At 34.7% G+C, this 18,473-nt stretch overlaps 1 protein-coding gene across 3 annotated transcripts; it reads right to left on the minus strand.

Annotated features, from left to right (window-relative positions):
* Positions 1 to 17: 17 nt before the first annotated feature.
* On the minus strand, positions 18 to 14,595 carry LOC145641629 (histone-lysine N-methyltransferase ASHR1-like). 3 transcript variants are annotated; one of them, XM_081692487.1, is made up of 16 exons: positions 14,363 to 14,595; positions 14,084 to 14,218; positions 12,026 to 12,112; positions 10,753 to 10,824; positions 7,397 to 7,601; positions 6,378 to 6,496; positions 5,612 to 5,746; positions 5,375 to 5,536; positions 5,134 to 5,268; positions 4,495 to 4,632; positions 3,449 to 3,604; positions 3,002 to 3,241; positions 2,256 to 2,422; positions 2,027 to 2,141; positions 1,605 to 1,685; positions 18 to 1,052 (listed from the first exon to the last, which is right to left on the minus strand). In XM_081692487.1, exons 1-16 carry the CDS (start codon positions 14,489 to 14,491, stop codon positions 822 to 824), a joined length of 2,307 nt encoding a protein of 768 aa, XP_081548613.1. In that variant the 5' UTR covers positions 14,492 to 14,595; the 3' UTR covers positions 18 to 821. The 3 variants fall into 3 exon arrangements, with proteins under 3 accessions (XP_081548613.1, XP_081548612.1, XP_081548614.1); XM_081692486.1 differs by having other exon boundaries at positions 5,375 to 5,746; XM_081692488.1 differs by lacking the exons at positions 12,026 to 12,112; positions 14,084 to 14,218; positions 14,363 to 14,595 and having other exon boundaries at positions 5,375 to 5,746; positions 7,397 to 7,713; positions 10,753 to 10,798.
* Positions 14,596 to 18,473: the final 3,878 nt, after the last annotated feature.

Consider the following 18,473-nt stretch of genomic DNA (forward strand, 5'->3'; position numbering starts at 1 on the left):
ACAATATATATTTTTTAATTTCATAATCTAGTGGCTACCAACAAGAAATTCCTCAATGGCTACCTTCGTAAGTTTTGGTTCTATTGTGCCCACCCAAAATGGACATTGGCGCCTTGCTCTTATGCGCATCTTTCTCTGCCTGCCACTCCTTTCCCTGTACTAGCAAGAAGCAACCCCCTCACCAACATATGTTTATTCTCATTATAAAAAATGTTCGAAAATTACGAATATACCGTGTTAGGGGGAATATATATTCCACTATCAGGTATGTGCCTTAGATTATCCCATTTCACTATCAGGTATGTGCCTTAGATTATCCCACCTTAGTGTAGCTCAAGTTAAAACACTTTGTAAACTCAAAATTTGGGAGGTTTGGCTGTCAGATTGTGACAATCTATCACCATCCCGTATTCGATATTCCCAAACCAATTCCTCCTCCATTACCATTGCTGATGCGTTGTGTACTACAGAGTTAAACAATCATCCTACATCAATTTTAGTTAGTTTGTCTGGTGCTTTACAGGCCTACGTAAATCGTAGTGTGCTTCTATTCACACATTTACACAAAACTTTTAAGTATGCAGATTGCAGACTGCACTGCAATTTAAAAGAAACTGTTTGGATTACTCAACCGATATTCCCATATGAACTAAGGTCATATGCACCAATCTTATCCACGTCTCTCCCCATCTCCGCCCCCAGCATGAAAAAAAAAAAAAAAAAAAAAAAAAAAAAAAAAAAAAAAAAAAAAAAAAAAAAAAGATAGCAGCAGCATAAACTGAGTAATCCAGTACTTTCCTATGAGTATGCAATTTGATGTATCATGACTTTCTTCCATCAGCAAGCTTGTGAACCACCTCCCCTTTAAGGTATTTCAGATATGGAAACATCAGCACTGCCTGCTTCCCACAGTAGTCTGAGAATATTGTATCCATCTGACGTACAGTATCTACAGCAGCAGTAGCATCACCCAAAGCTAGCTGAAGTGATGATAGCTTTACAAGCTCATTTCCAACGGCAATGTGACCAGGACTGTAAAGCTTCTTTAAAATCTGTGGGAAGAAAAGTACAGAGGTCAGTTTATTAGAGTTTAGATGATATTCTGATGTCAGGAGCAATTTTATTTTTATGAACACAGTATGAAAAGTAATTTTCACATCGTTCACAAAAACCAAAACTGACAATTACCAAATAGGCCCTAAATCTGTTCCCTCTTGGTCCAATATATGCGCTTTACTTTGCTTAATATACAATATAAAAACTTTCTACTCAGTATAACATATAGAGCTTCCCAAGGAATTTGCAAACTTCTCAATTGCTTTAGACTATAAAACATTTTGCGAGAGACCTAAGTGGAATAAAAGGTCAAACAAAGTGGCAAGGGAATGTTATATTTACTCTCCGCAGGAAGGAGATTGAGGAGTTATGCAAACAATGACATTCATGGTATTTTATTTTGCAAACCAAGTGATGAATGTCTGCTTGGCCACTAAGTTATTCAAACTCAAAATCACAAGCATGTATAGGCATATAGCTATTCAGCAGAAACAAATACAATAAATACACGAGTGCACATAGAAAAAGCCTGATAAAAGCAAATTCACCTGAATGGATATTGTACAGTGATAAATTGCTTGTTGCATCTCCCCAACTGAACAAAATGCCTCAGCAAGAATATCTTCAGCCTACAAAAAATCAATTATATAAATTATGTATTGACTTTGATGCTGTTGTATTCGCAGTAAACTATATACTAGCAAATTTCCAATTTTTCTGCAAATATCCTTATTGCACAAACTAAGCATGAGTTGTAATGGGCAAGAGGTGAAGCAAATGATTCTCTAATCATTTTTTCTCCTGCCGTAGTGGATAATGCTATCCCTTCAATCAGGATTCCAAAACAGTAAGGTCAGGTCAGGCCAGAATGGTTTCTAAATTGAACCATGCAATTTAGTAGTAGAGAGACCCTAAATACAAGGGCAGGATCAGTTGAGGCATTCTCTATGAATAAAGCAGTAAATATTACCTCCGCAAGTTTCTTGTTATATGAATGAAGCGCAGATTTCAGATCATTAAGGGAACTCAAAGCATTTGACAAGAGACTAGCAGAAACCTCATTTGAAATTACAGCTTCCTGCAAACTAGAAACCCACACCCCAAATATAACATTTGTGGATAGTCAGAAAAAAGTGGATAGTTTAACATTTGTGCTACAAGCCTACAAGGCATTGCTTCCCTCTCTCTTAAGGTTATACCTTCGAAAATATGTATCAGCTTCATCAGCTGTTGCACGCAGATACTTCAGGTCATTAGGGGAACCACATTTCAGGCAACGTCCAGACTGAATCTCAGGGTAGTGATTACTATGTTCAGATATGAGGCAAGCAACGTTCTTAATCTCATCATGCATCAACTTTTCAACCTTCATATAAAGGTCAAACAAAGAATTAGAAATTCTGCAAGAAACTAGTAATAGTAAGCATGGTCCAATGTATAGCATATCAAACAGTCAGAGAAAGCGACGACAATATTCCCTAAGAAGTGAAGCACACTATATAACATTGGTATTTTGATCCATAAGATACCATTAAGTTAAAATTTTACTAAATCTTGAAAAAATTACACAAACTGTGAAGAAGTTGAAACTACAGGCTTTCCTACTTAAGAACTTAATTGGGCCCACAGGTGATGATGAACATATACTTGGTTAATTTGTTGAATGAGGACAGTTTTTTTGTCTCAGTTTCCAGAAATCTCCATGTTAAACAAAGGGCTATTTGATTTTTTTACGAAGTCAACATGATTCCAAGGCTTTGAGTTCAAATTCCAGACTAGTCCATTCTGTTACTTTGAACCACGAGTTTGGCAGTACATCAAGCTGGTCAACACCTTTTGGACATTTTTGTGTTTTGTTCTCATCGACATTTAATTGCATAGATACTTTTCATCACTCAATAAGACAACATTCAGTGTTTCATACTTTTATGGATCTTCCACATACCTCTCGTTGATGCTCTGTACTGTGATCTTTAGGTGTCTCTTGTATATGACAATATCTATGTTTTGCATACTCCACCATAGTGTCATCAAGAACCACACCAGAGCAATTAACTTTAGCACACCGGAAAGCATTTAAGACAAGATCTGGAAGATTAGGTCTAGTACAACCATTGCATTGACACTTAAATGTATATCTGTCTAGTAGAAATTGCTGTCGGTTTCTGTAATCCCACTGCCCAACCTGCAAACATGTGTTGCAATCAGTTATTACAAAAGAGGTAAATATTGAAAGAATATATATAATTCTATAAGCAGAGAAACCACAACCTTTTGCAATACTGCATGAAAGAAAATCAAGAACCTAGAATTTCTAAGAGGACATATAAATCAAAGCATAATGTCAACAAGCAGTCTGAGTGTATCCAAAAAAGGATGATAAAAATAGTACCTGTGGTCCATAAGACATCTCCAATGGACATCCACTGGGCACATATTCTGTGGCCCTAATCAAAAGTGTACGAGAAATGAAGTATGCATGGACATTAGGCATGCAGGAATGGTTGAACATACTGCCAGATAGGTATATTGCTTGACCAACTCTCGCCTAAGATTTAAGAACAAATGGTACAGCCAGATTAGTATCAAATTCATTAGTTTCATATTGATAAAGTATGAATTTGGTTTTGCGTGGATAGTGTACTCCAATATACACAGATAAACGATAAAAAAAACATATAGAAAATGGTCTCTCCTCATACCACACTCTTCCTCAAATATTTATTATGTATGGGGAAGGTAATACATAATATACCCAGCCAAAAAAAAACCTGTTATTGATTTGTTTAGTGCTTTTATATAAAAATATTCCAAAACTTCATATTAATGAAAGAAAATTAGACAAAAGATTGTGCCTATGTATATACCTATGAACATTATTACCTATTTACAATAGTTATTCAACAATTTTAAAATTTATTGTAGTTCATTTGATCTATAAAATAACAGTGACTAAATGGGTCAAAGGAGAGTCAAAATCCAGCTATAAACTCGAATAGGATTAGGGTTTTAATTTCTACCTGTTAAATAAATGAAATTGGAGGCTTTCCATCCTTGTTTACTACTGACACACACAGGAACACAAACCTCACTTAACAACTGACCCAAGTTATTTGCCAGCTCTATCTTCTGCTTAGCACCAAAGTTGGCAATATAGCTACAGTAAAAAAATAAAATAAAATTGCTTGACAGGTGGAAATGAAATTATGAAAGTAGGCGAGATTTGATGAAAAATAATATATAAGCCTTAACATTTACATGACTGATCCTTGCAGCATTCAAAATATGGGCCACAACCCATAAAATTAAGTGTTGACACTTGACACCCTTTTTTTAAATTTCTGAATCTCCCATAGATATCAATATCTTCAATGTTCAAATCAAATGATGGAACATGTCAGGTAACTTAAAATACACTTGTGAAAATGAAAAGAACACCTGCTCAAGATTGCTTGTCATGCTATCTCCAGGTAAGGACAAATTTCCTGATTGCTTCGATGGATTAGATACATCTAAAGATTTCATACGAACAATTGCCATGGAATTGACTTTTATTTGAGAAATAAGAATGATGACCTGCAAAAGCATTGAGGCTGTTAAAATCTTTGACTATGCATACAACAAAGAAAATAGAAAGAAATTCAAATCCGTTCAGACAAGCAATTGACTTGCATTGATATAGCTATCATACCATTATCACATTTCAAATTTTCCAAGTGATCCAAGATATGAGTTCAAAGAGAAATTAAAATAAATTCCACTTTTATGTTCATTCAACTTTTCAAGACAAATCTTATGTGGTCAAATCTCAGAATTCTCATTCCCAGTATTCCATGGACCGATGAAGGTTCGAAAACAAGGATAGAAATGGTGTTAATCCTAATTACAAGTAGACACGATCTTTCTCAGCAACTCGTAATTCTTGCCACATTCACAAAATAAGTAATCAAGCAATACATAGAAGCTTATGCGATAAGGCAACACTCAACTTATATGGCTTTAAGCTCATGCATATGCATAGTTTCTTAGCAGTTGGGGAAGGAAAGGGTGGGGTTGCTTTAAAAGATAGAGACAGACCTTTGCAAAAATAGCTCCTTGCAGCTTGAATTTAGATCTATAATACGAGTGAAGGCAGTAAAGCAGCACGATTGAGTATACATGCAACTCCACTTTGCTTTCTGGAGGGAGATGTACATAATTATGAAAAAGGTCCTGTTTAAAAGGTGAGCTGACATCACGTACCAAACCTTTAATCATGCAGGTTAAACAAGAATAAATCAAAGAAATAAATCGTTTACAAGACAAGTTGAGTGGATACCAAATCTTTTGAATCCTCTTTTAGTTCTACCAACTTCATCATAATCCGACCAGCTAATACCACCTGGGTTGGCAACACAACAGGCCAATTCACACCACGACATTCATGTCCATGTTCAGTAAAGCACTCTATGCCTGGATCCAAATGACTATCTGAAGTCACCTTTAGGAAGTATTTGAAAGATTCACCAGAAAGAATATCATCACTTTCATTGTTTGTTACACGTTTCCTTAATACCTGTCCTCCTGACTGAAGTTGGCAACGATCAGAGCAGTACAGTGGTATTGAGCATGATGTACAGGGAATATTGTCTGCTGGTAGTTCACTGAAACAAAAATGACAATGTGTGTCTCTGAAGTTCTTCAATATGATCTGTGAAACGTGCATATCAGACAATTTTTAACAGAATATAAACAGCAACCCCTTCCCATTGTACTTCCTCCACATATAAATAAGTGAATCATTTTGACCTTTTGCGCTATACATCTAATTCACTTTGACGAATGTTTGTGATTTATACGTAAGAATAAATATAGTCTTGAGGGTATTTGTTGGAATTGTCACAATGAAAAATTTATTAATATTCATGTTATACTTTTTACTTATTGATAATTGAAGATATTATCAGTCAAAGTTTTGCATTCGCATACATGCACAAGAGAAACATTCACTAATTTAAATACGCAGGGAGTATAAATTAACAACTAAGTATTAAGTGGCAACAGAAATCAACAATGAAAAAATCTTAATGGTTATCTATTAGCATGGACACTCACATGCCTATGATTTATTAAAAAAGTATATAAAAATTCTTCATCATTCCTTCTACTGATGATTTTATATCAAACGAGACCTAGAGCCATGAGGAGTTGGATAGGTAAAAAATTTATTATAAAAAAAGGGGAAAAAAAAAAAGAGCATTTACACATGTCGCAATAAAAATGTTTGAGACATAACAAAAAAGGAGGCTAAAAGAATCTTCTAATGCAAAACAGATCTATACCGCAGCATAAGGCTCTTCCTTATGAACTAAAGTAGCCGGAGATATCTCAAACAGTGAAGCCATGCCTCTCCCTTTGGTTGGAGTAGATACGTGCTGCAACTTCACTGGCGGCATCTCATCTATAGGAAAAAAAAAAAATGGTCTCACAACTCATGAGATGACAAATTCTAAATTGACAAATCAATAAAATGAAACATGCTAGCTTGAAGCAGTAAATTCAGAACAAAAAAAATATGAGAAGCATAACTTGAAATTCCTAGCTCAAGAAGATCAAACTTAATAATCCCAAGAATTATGGGGTGTTAGGCTACTTTTATATTTCTAATAAGAAATTTATATTACACCTACTTTAATAGGGCAAGAATACAAGATGTCCTACTAGCAATAGCAAATAATTCTGGATAAACCTATTTCCTTAATATTTCAGATAATAATTAGTCCCTATGAAGAACGAATACATTCAAAGAATTGAAAGAAGTCTCATGATAAAAATACACAAATTCTGCTCTAACCAAGTGCAGAGCAAATTGGAAATTTACCAAGTTAATCTTGGTCTAGTGGAAAGGATAGCACCTTCCAACCTTGAGGTTGGAGGTTCAATCCCCACCAGGGGCACTTTGAAGGTGGGAATCCCTTACCCTTCCCAGCCACTTTCAAAGTGTAACCAGCAAATACTGGAGAAAAATACCTTTAAAAAAAAAAAAAGTACATGGGAAATGTAACATGACAACTACCTGTCAACATTCCTTATCTTTGGACCCTAATCCTTGCAATGGAAAAGAGGTATACCAAGACTTCTTACACAACCAGTGTTTGTAAAGGCACCAGGCACACTAAATCACTTAGGCAAAGGAGTGAAAATGTTTACTGGCTATACTTCGAATCAATTATCTATACAAGCTTTAATGTGCCAGTATGCACAATACTGATTTCTGAAAGATAAATGCCAATTAAGAGCTTAAAAAAAAGCCAACAGAAGTAAAACAAATGGAAATGTGAATGGCATTAAAAACCCTCACCAATAACAAGCTGCTCTTGTCTGCTGAGCTTTTGAAAGGGATTTTCAGCCTTCATTTTGTTTTCCTTTTCCATTAACTTCAGATCATTTTGTATTTGTCTCTTTCCACTTAAAGTTCCTTCAAAGTCCAAGGCTACCATCAAGTCACAGATCGCATCTTCATAATTTAACAAAGAAGTGTTGACCTTGCCTCTCCTGTACCAAGCCTACAATATATTCAGATATAACTATAATCAATGAAGTGAATCTGATTCCAGGTCCACCCTTGATTAAGGCCTTCAAGCCTCATGCCTATGCAAATGAAGGACTAAAAGAAGACTGCAAACACAGAAGAACACAAAACCACATGCCATTTAGTCATAGATTTCCAGCTTATCATCGTTTTGATAAGTATATTAATTAAATGCTATCCATAAGCTAAGCCTTAGGGCAACGATTAGCAAAATCCAATAAACAAAAAAATCAAAACTACAACTTCAGCAAACTTACAAAAGGTTGGGTAGGAGAGATAAGCAGTCTAGAATAACATCAGATCTTTTACCACAGAGAGAAAGGAATGTTAATTATCAATTATTTCTTCTCATTTACATAGTCTAACATAAAAATATTTTTCACAAAATTATTCTAAAAGCTAAATTGTAATATCTCTTGTCTAACAAATTTCAAACAAATACTTTGTAATTTTAACATTAGGGGGCAAGAACAGGCATCAATAAAAATAGGCTGAAAACTCCAGTAGCTATACAACAACAAAGCCTTAGTCCCAAAATGGTTTAGGGTCGGCTAACATGAATCGTAATAAGGAATCTTATGATATAAAGAAAAAGACATAACAAAATCATCATTTAAAAGAGTTTGCAAAAAGGTGAGTAAAGGAAAGAACATTTAAGAAAAAAATTAAGGGAGTTTTAAAGAGAACCAAAAGTAAAATTCAAGAAAGATTTAAAAGAGTGGTTTAAACGTTGAAGTAAAAAACATAAGGTTTGAGAAAACTTTAGTAAAGGAAAACAATACAGTTCATAAAACATTGGTGGGCTAATAATAAAATTAAATACAAAAAAAGTTTGAAAGTAAATATAATCACGACACATCGTTGACGCAAACTTTCTCCCTCCACACCGCCCTATCCATCACCATATTTTCCTTAACCCCAAAGCACTCATGTCACTCTTAATCAGCCTCCTCCAAGTTTTCTTAGGTCTTCCTCTACCTCTCACGGTCCCAACACTTTGCAATTCTTCAAGCCTCCTTACAAAAGCGTCACTTGGTCTCCTTTTTACATGGTCAAACCATCTTAAGTGATTCCCCCCTTATCTTGTACTCAATCGATATAACCCCTACTTTCTTCCTTAATATCTCATTACTCAACTGATCCTTTTTTGTATGACCACACATCCATCGCAATCCATCGCAACATGCACATCTCCGCCACATTCATCTTATGCACGTGGCAATGCTTTACAGCCTAACATTTTGTATCATATAGCAAAGCAGGCTTTATTGCCGTCCGGTAGAATTTTCCCTTTAATCTATGGGGTACGCCTAGATCACATAAAAAAAACCCGTCGCACTCTTCTACTTCAAACAACCTGCTTTGATCCTATGAGCTACATCTCTATCCAATCCTCCATCCTTTTGAATAATAGATCCTAGGTCCTCACAACTTTGAACACTCTTCCCATCCAAGGTGATTACCCTAACCTCATTGTTTCCCACACCGCTAAACTTACATTCTAAACACTCCGTCTTACTTCTGCTCACCTTCAATCCACGACACTCCAAAGTTCGTCTCCACAATTTCAACTTACGTCTCGTTAATCAACACAATATTATCAGCAAACATCATGCACCATGGTATATCATCTTGAATTGAACTCGTCAATTCATCCATGACTATAGCAAAAAGAAAAGGACCAAGTGCAGAACCTTGATGAACTCCAATTGTAATTGGGAACTCTTCGGTCTTCCCAACCGTGGTCAGCACACTTGTGTTAAGTCCCTCATACATGTCCTTAATGATGTCAATATATTTCCGCGAAAAGCCTTTCCACGTTAAATCCCACCAAAGAATCTCTCTTTGTACCTTATCATAAGTCTTCTTCAAATCAATAAAAACTATATGTAAATCCTTCTTCTTATCTCGATAAATCTCCATTAGTTGTCTCATAAGATGGATTGTCTCTACAGCCGATCCAGGCATAAATCCAAATTGGTTTTCCAAGATCTTCACACATCAAGGCATAAGAACTCCAATAGCTATACGAAAGCAAATTTATGCTCCACCCAAAAAGGAATTTATATTTGCAAGGGAACACTTTTGAAGTTGCATAAGCAAGGCAAGAAACTAATTAGCAAGATGTAAAACATAAAACCGGGGGCACACAACTCATAGAAAATTAAACTTTATAACAATACACTTGCAAATAATAACATATGGTAAGTGCAGACTCACTTCTCATAAACAAACAATTTCTCCCACCCTTTCTCTCCCCAAGGCCCCAACTCCACAGTATACACAAGAAAAAAGTTATAGGAATAATCAAATAAGCACTCACTTCCATTTATAAGTAAACTTTGCAAACATGCTAATGCTAAATTGAAAGTTTCCTCTTTCCATTTTGTTCTCTTATAAGTTTTGATTACTTACATAACATGGAAGCAGAGGAGGATCATAGTCTAACTCATCGAGGATGATAATGACGAGGATTGTAAGATCATAGTATGTATTCTATTCAGATAATGACAAGAATGTATCTCAATCACTGCATAACTTCTCATTTCACATTACAACTTCCTGTGAAGCACTACCTAGTTTGTGTAATGCCTAAACTCGCACTAAGCCAATAATTAATTCAAAATGAAGTAATTTCTCTGTTTAAGCAATCCATTAATTAACTTACTCTTTTATGTGTAGCAGATTAAGCAACTTGAATTAATGGATTGCTTAATCAGAGAAATTGCAAATTGAAGATTGTATAGCAATTCCAAATGGTACAGAATGTATTGAAGAATGTATAGCAATATATAACTTCATCTTTCACAACCATATAAAAGTGAAAGTTAACTCTAAGTTAACATCCAAGAAAACATTCTATGGAGGTGTCTGTATGTGAAATATATACACAGAAAGAGAAGTTGTTCCTATTGAGATTATTTATAAAACAGAACTTGTGTAATTAATAACAGATGGCATAATTGCATCACTCATGTGCTACAAAATTGACAATAAACACTGAAATAAATTCGAAGTGAATAAACAGCCAATCATGCTGAGCTCTTCAAAAACATGAGAAAGAAACAAGGCTTTCAAGTGAGAGATCTAGAGACAACAACCATAACAAAGGTAAGAGTTTTCACCTTGGCGTATCTTGGACTAATTGAAAGAGCTCGATTGCAATCTCGTAGGGACTCCTCCAAAAGACTCATTTTCTGGGGATAAGAGGCAAATTCAAAAAATTCTATTGTTTGCACGATTGACAGTATTTTCAGAAATAAGAAAATATATATTGTAGAAGGAAAAGGAAGGGCAAAAATAGAGCAAGCAATGACGTTATGTTACATTAACCTTTCTCTATCTGGATATTGAGACATCCTTGTCCCAATTCCATTAATTGTTTAACCCCCTCCCTCGGCCTCCCACAAAAGAAAGGCATAGGAGTTTCTTACTGCAAAATAAATAAGCGTTGACTTAGTACCATGTTGCACACTCCTTCAGTCAAAAACAATTTTCGAAAATATTCCCCCTTAGTAGGAAACAGGGAAGCATATGCTATATAGGTTCAGCAATTGATGATTCTGAACAAGACAGCTTAGATTCAACTAAACTACTTAGTTCTTCAATGCTGACGTGGAATTCTACCAATGAAGGGCCCATTGGTAGCCCGATTGGTATGATTGGTCATGGTTGCTGGAAGGGACAAGGGTAAAAATAGAAGTTTTGGGAGTTCTTTTCCTAATTTCTTTCAAAATTTTAATTTACCTTATTATCCTGTGGATATTCTATCTTAATTTGCTTTAGAATGGAGGCAACAATAATTCGTAAACTCCATTACAAATGGTCCAGGTATGGCCTCTCACTAAAGCTGACTTAATACCACAAGAAACTTCTTCCGTTCCTTTAGCATTGCAACAATTAAGTTTTTAAGCATCCCAACGCACAACTTTATTACCCGTTAATATCTTTGATTACCTATGAGTAATAAATAATAATAGTAATAATAAAAGATAAATTTAAATGAATACATCAAAACGAATCTAAAAAACCTCACAAGACTTTTTCTGCCCTGTCAATAATTTACAATCGATGATCAAAGAGTAGCAAGTAAATGTGTAAATACTCAATTTCTGCAATAATGTAAGCATGAAGGAAGTAGTTGCCAGAATTGAAATCAAATGTAATCTTTTGTAGGTAGTTCAAAGCAATGAACAGTTAAACATAGAATATCCATCTTGAAAACATAATTAAGAGCACACTAACACCATCAGTAACTTAAAAACTTCTTTTGTAGGTAGCATAAGCCAGGATTAAAATCAAATGTAAGCTCCAAGGAACTGCAATGCACTCAGTTCTCATGAAAATGATAACTTATCGAGAAATGAAGCATGGAAAAGTATATTCAGTTACACTCACATGAAAAGAAGAAGCCCGATTCACAAACAAAGCTGCAACCAACTCGTTGCCTTTGTCTAAAACATCAACTGGAGCAACACGTAAAGCCTACAATTCACATTAACCAAAAAAATTGAGTTAACAATACACAAACTATAGAAGCTATCAGCGATTAAAGAAAAATACCAGCTTTTCACTCAGATAATTTCTCTATATAAAAGTATTAAATTTTCAAAAAAGAGGATTCCAGCATAATTACGCTTGGTTTAACTTCTGAAATACAATGTCGCATACTCATATTCAACCATACTGAATTCATACTCCTATTCACAAATAAGTAAAATTTTTTATTATCATGTCAATCTTTGACCACTAATCAAATGAAAAGAATTAAATCAATGAATGACATGAGAATATCAACAATGAAGTTTTAACTTTTACGTACGCAGTGTACATAAAAATAATACATAACCAACCATCAATTCGACATTGTCATACAATTAAAAGGAGGGGCTAGTATAGTAGTAGCCACACACAAAACATCTTTGTCCAGTCAATTTACTGATTTACAATTCAAAGTCTCACATAAATGCATATATGTAATCAATTCCAACATCAAGATCCAATCAATCTTAGGAGGGTTTGGCATGTCCATGGGTAGGGTCTAAAAACATTGGACCTAGATCTTTACCCAACCCAATACCACATAAACCCATACCTTACCCAGACCCATATCCTTATTTTAGGGTAGAGTTCTAGGTCCACTGCCTTTTAGTCCCTTGATTCTATAAATGTGAATTAAATTACTTTTTTTCACTATCTCCAAGATAAACACTTGGTTATTTATATCTTTAATGATACATTAACAAAATAATTTTTTTAAAAATTTACTAAAACCCGAAAATCATTGATGCCCTTCTATAACATTTTGCATGTAAAATGCTACATACAAGTACTAATTAGAAACCCTCAATTTATAGCTTCTAGTTCATTTAAACTTTGCTAATGAAATAACTTCACTGCAATCTAAACTCAAGATCAAAGCTAGCTTCAACACTCATCAAAATCAAGCAATCAAGCAACACCCCCAACTTAAATGTCTGAAAATTCTTATGCACACCCAAATGTATCTAAAAATAGGAGCACCAAAGAGTTTTTTTTTTTTTTTTTTTTTTTTTTTTTTGCTCATACTAAAAATTTCAAATGAGCCTTGCAAAGTTAGCCATGGTCAGTGGCGATTCCAGTATTGGTTCAGTGGGTTCAGCTGAACCCATACTGGAATTCTGAAATTTCTGCAAAATTTGAAAAATTGAAAGAATATAATATCAATTTATGGGCCATAAGTATTTGTAATTGAGGACATGGATCAGCGGTGAAAGCCTGTGTGCAATACAAAGCACCTCCTTACCACCGACGCGGGTTCTGTCCTTTACCCTGACATTTTTTTGGCTGTTTAGCCTTATCTTTCGTTTTTGGTTGCTTTATACTTTTCATTTAATTAATTTTACTTTGAAAATTATAATGTTATTGTTATTCCCTTATTTTACTTGGTCATTGGATTTGTTTAGTAACTATAGTGCGTTCCAAATTTATGTAATTGGTAACTTATCTTTGTTTTTTGTTATTTGACATGTTCCATTATCTTGTTTGCCAATACATAAATCTAATCATGAATATATTTTATAGTAATTTCTAATAATTAAGTAATAATTATACTCAATGGATATTGTGATGAGATTTATTGAGACGATTTAAACAAAAACCCGCATGGCTAAATTTTAACTTAAGTATAAATCACAAAAGGCGATCAAAGATGAGTGTAAATAACGTAAAAGTCAAATTAAATCAAAATTATAAACAATGAAGGAAATTTATTATTTTACATTTGAAAACTCCGAACCCATAACAAAAAATTCCTGGAATCGCCACTGGCCATGGTTTATGGTGTATCTACTAGCTAGTGGCTACCTCTATGTGCACTACATAAGACAGATACTATTATAATTATGATCAAAGGTATGATAAACTTAATTTCCTAAAAAAAAAAAAAAAAAAATCAAAAGGGGAAAAAGTTGTTACTTGAGAATAGAAATGAGCAGCTTGGGAGTAATCCGAGGAAGAAAAGCAAGCATTTCCCTTGTTCTTCAACTCCAAAGCAGTCTCCTTGTTCTTGGCACAAAACCCCAGTTCAGGATTTGTCAAATCCTCAACCATCTTCAACAACATTTCAAACCCAATATAAATTTCAATTATAAATGGCAGAAATAGTAATGAATTTATATATTAAAATCTACTAGTATTAAAAATTCAAAAGAAGCATTTAAAAATACAGAAGAAATTGGGATGAAAAATTCTTACTGAGTGAAAGAGGGAAGATTTAGCGAAGAAATCATGAAGGGATGAAGTAGTTGAAGGAAGATCATTGGTAGTACTTTGTTCTATCTTTCTCTTAATCTCCAATGGTATTATTGACTTCAATTTTTCCATGGATTCTGCTCTCTTTCTCTCTGATTCCCTGAAAGTTGCTACGGTTTTTTTTTTTCTTGGTTTCAGTTATCAGGGGAGCAAAGAATTTCAGGGCCGGTGTGAATTTTTTAGGAAAAATTGTAGTATTTGTTACCTGCAACAGAACTGTGTCACATGTGCTATCTTTTTTCTTTTTTTTTTTTTTTTTTTTTTTTTTTTTTGGCTATCACCCAAATGGCCAAATCCATAGGAGGTTAAATACCGTTGTTTAAATTTATCGCCATCGTCATCGTCATCATTTCAAGCAAATTGACAATCTTGCCCTTACTATTTTTTTTTCCATTTTCATTATCTAACATTAGTCCATCAACCACAACCGTATCAACCACCATCTTCTACACCGCACATCCACAACGACGGCAAAAGTCGACGAGAAATGGATAGTAATCGAGGTGGCTTGATGAAAAAAGAATAAAGGATCAACCGGAGCTCCACGGTAACCGGTTTTAACCTCCGGTTATCGTGAACGTTAACCGGTTTTGGGCTCCGGGTACCATGGTCAACCGGAGGTCAAAACCGGTAACCGTCCACGGTACCCGGAGGCCAAAACCGATTACCATGGACGGTAATCGGAGCCTAATTCAAAATTTGCTCAATTTTCTTTTAAAAAAAAAATAATATGGTGTGGCTGGTAACCGGAGGTGAAAACTGATTACCGGCTGCGGTCAACCGGATTTGGTCGCCGGTTACCGGATTTGGTCGCCGGTTACCGGTGTTGGCAACCGGTTTTCACCTCCGGTTACCACCCACTTATTTCATAAAAAAAAAAAATCAGAAAAAAAAAATAATCGGAAACTACTTACCTCTTTTCCAACCATTCTGCCGCCGTCGCCAATGTCTAGGTTCGCGCCGCCTCCACCGCATGCGCTGCCTGAGCTCCCGCCAATTACTTCCCAGTAAACCCCAAATATGTGGTTGTGGAGGTTGTGTGGTAAAAAAGGTGGGTGGTTGGTGTTTGAGGAGAGAGAGAAAAATAAGGGTGATAGATGGGTTTGGGTTTAATAAGGGCAAAATTGTCAGTTTGCTCGAAATGATGGTGGTGGCGATAAATTTGGACGCGGTATTTAGCATTTCACATCCCTAAAATATTTATTTCACTACCAATTGACTTACACCGTTACTATTTCCGTTATTTGGGTTTAGCCACCGTTCAACCACCTTACATCCACCCCCCATCTCACTGCCACCCCTCCCCCCTCACTACCACCTACTCCCTGGTCGGCACTCCCTTTCCCCCACCCTACACAGCCAACCCCCCTTCCCTTTTCCCGTTCTTGCTGCCCCGACCCCCACCCCGAACCAAAACCACCCCCCTTTCCCCTTCCCCCCACCAGAATCCACCCCTAGCCCTGTTCACCCCACTGAAATTGACCCCCCTCCCCTTCCCCCACCCTTTTCGGCCTTCCCTATGTAATCCCCCGTATTTTTAAATATTTTATAAATGAAAATTTATTTTATTTATAATATTTATTTGTTATTTTTCATAATTTAATTTCAAAAGTTTCAAATTATTAATCTGGGTCGAAAATTATTTGAACAAATTATTTTATGCACCTTTATTCTACAATTTATGTCCAATCACACAAGCCTAACCCATTTGTTTACTTAATCGACCCATTATTTTTATGAGGCCCGATCTTCCTATTTACCCTACAATTCTCTCCTATAAATATCCCATGAATCCCCAAAAATTTCCCACACAAAAAGGTTAGTCTTATTTTCTTTCTCCTTAGTTTTATTAATTTGTATGATTATAATTATTGATTTATGGATTTTGATTTTATTGTTTGAAATTAATTTAATTAGTATCAAGTTGTATTTTGATGATTAAACTTTATAATTTCAGATTTTATAAATGTCATAATTTTCAGATTTTGTAAATTTTATAATCTAGGGTTTTTAATTATTGAAAATCATGATTTTAGGGTTTTTATGAACAATTGATTTAGGGCTTTTGTAGTAATGATGTTTTGAAATTTTGGTGGTTATAACTAATGATTAGTTTAACTTAATTCCAGATTATTTTGAACATGTAAATTCGTGTTTTAATTTTTTAGATTTTCGTTCGTTAATATTAATCCCGTTTTAATCCCGATCAGGTTCTGAACTCATCCGATTTTGATGAAAAAGTAGTGTTTTTCATGTGGAAACAACGTTTTAAGAAAGAATCACCACCTTTGATAGTGTGCACTACCCTCTCGTGGCCAAATTCAGCCTCTAAATATGATTTTCGGGCAGTTTTTAATTTAACGAAGTTTTTTTTATACTTAAAATATTATCCTTGAGTTTGATTAATAAAATTAATTATGTTTAAAGTTAATTAAGCATAAATATATGTTTTTATTGAAGTTTTAAGTGCTGGAAATAGTTTCTAAGTATTACTTTTGATGTTTTATAAAGAGGGTTTAATCACCCATTAAAAATGGAGATTATTAGGGGTTTTAAAATAATTCTAAGATTTTTATTAAACTTTAAACTTGCTGTAATTTCATGTATAAGAGTGTATTTTAAGGTTTTTATGAAGAAAATTTAAAGAACTATATATAAGCCTTTAATTTTAATTAAAGGGAAGGTTTTAAAGTGTTGTCTGATTTGGATTTTGAAGGTTTTAAAGTAAGTTAGTATTGCTGTAAATTTGATTGATTGAGTATTGATTGAGATGTAATTGTTTGGTTTAGGAGAGGAGTTTATTTGAAGGTGATTTTTAGATAGTAAGGTGGCATACCAATTCGTTTATTCAAGGTACGTACAAGTTACGAAACCTTGCTTTTAGGTGCATGTTTAAGGACGGATCGGGAACTTAGTATCATGTATAGGGATGAATGGGTTAAATTGTTGGTTATACATTGTGAATTTCATATGATGTGCACTATTTTATATTGCAAGTATTATTTGTGCTCTAATTATGCAAGGTGCGCTTAGAGGCAAAGGTATGCAATTGGTGTAAAGATTAATTTATTACTCATTCATGATTATTGAAATAGGATGAGTAACGGAAGAATTCAAGTCTTATAAGACGAGGTTAAGGTTTTGGGGTGCTTTATGCACTCAAGGTGTTAATACACCGAGGTAGTTAAAGGAATAAATAATAAATGTTGCTTGTCACTAATAAATCAAGAATTGAAATTGGAAAGTTGTTTTACTTGATTGAATTGATATTGGATTGATTGTATTATTTGCATATGAGTCATCACCAAGTCTAAACCTGTAATTCACGTAAAGTGCAAGATGGATGAGCAATAAAACTCTGGATGGTGCACTTCTGGAGTAATGACAATCAGGGGTTGGGGTACACGGGGTATTAGCCATGTACTTTTCTCGAGGCCGTCTGATCTACGAGTCTCTTATTTCAAATATATATTTTTTTAAATCTAGGAGTTAGGTGAGATCTCATACTAACTATGGTCACGGAGTCGCGCCCGTGGTTGTTGGATGTTTATTGATGTTTCCGAAAGGAGACATAGGGTTTTTCTTTTATTGATGTTCCAAATGGAGCATGGGTTGGACAACCTTGTCTATTGCGTAATCCAACGAATAAAAATAATGAATTACCTATTATTAATTAATGTAGTCTTAGTAATATAAATAGTTGAGTCATGTGTCGAGTCTATAAACTAATGATGCGTGATGATTGACTATTAGTGGCATGTTAGGGATTTCTTATTTTATTTTGCAGCTTGTATGTACTCAGCTTTGCTGATTGCGTGCTTTGTGTGTCCTTCTTTGGTCATGGCCTTCGCCTTTCAATGACCCTGTGACGATCCAATTTTTACACTTGTAATATTGGGGAGCAGATTAACTACAGGTTCTTACACATGCAGTATTCGCATCAGGCTTGTGGGATTTTGAGTGGAGAGTTGGTTATTATTCGCAGTTTATTTCTTTTCATAAGTTTGAATTTATTTAAACTCTGGTTTTATTTATTTACTACTTTTGTTGGGTT

This window comes from Chenopodium album, chromosome 8, assembly GCF_948465745.1.
Source record: "Chenopodium album chromosome 8, dcCheAlbu1.1, whole genome shotgun sequence".
Classification (NCBI taxonomy): Eukaryota; Viridiplantae; Streptophyta; class Magnoliopsida; order Caryophyllales; family Amaranthaceae; genus Chenopodium; species Chenopodium album.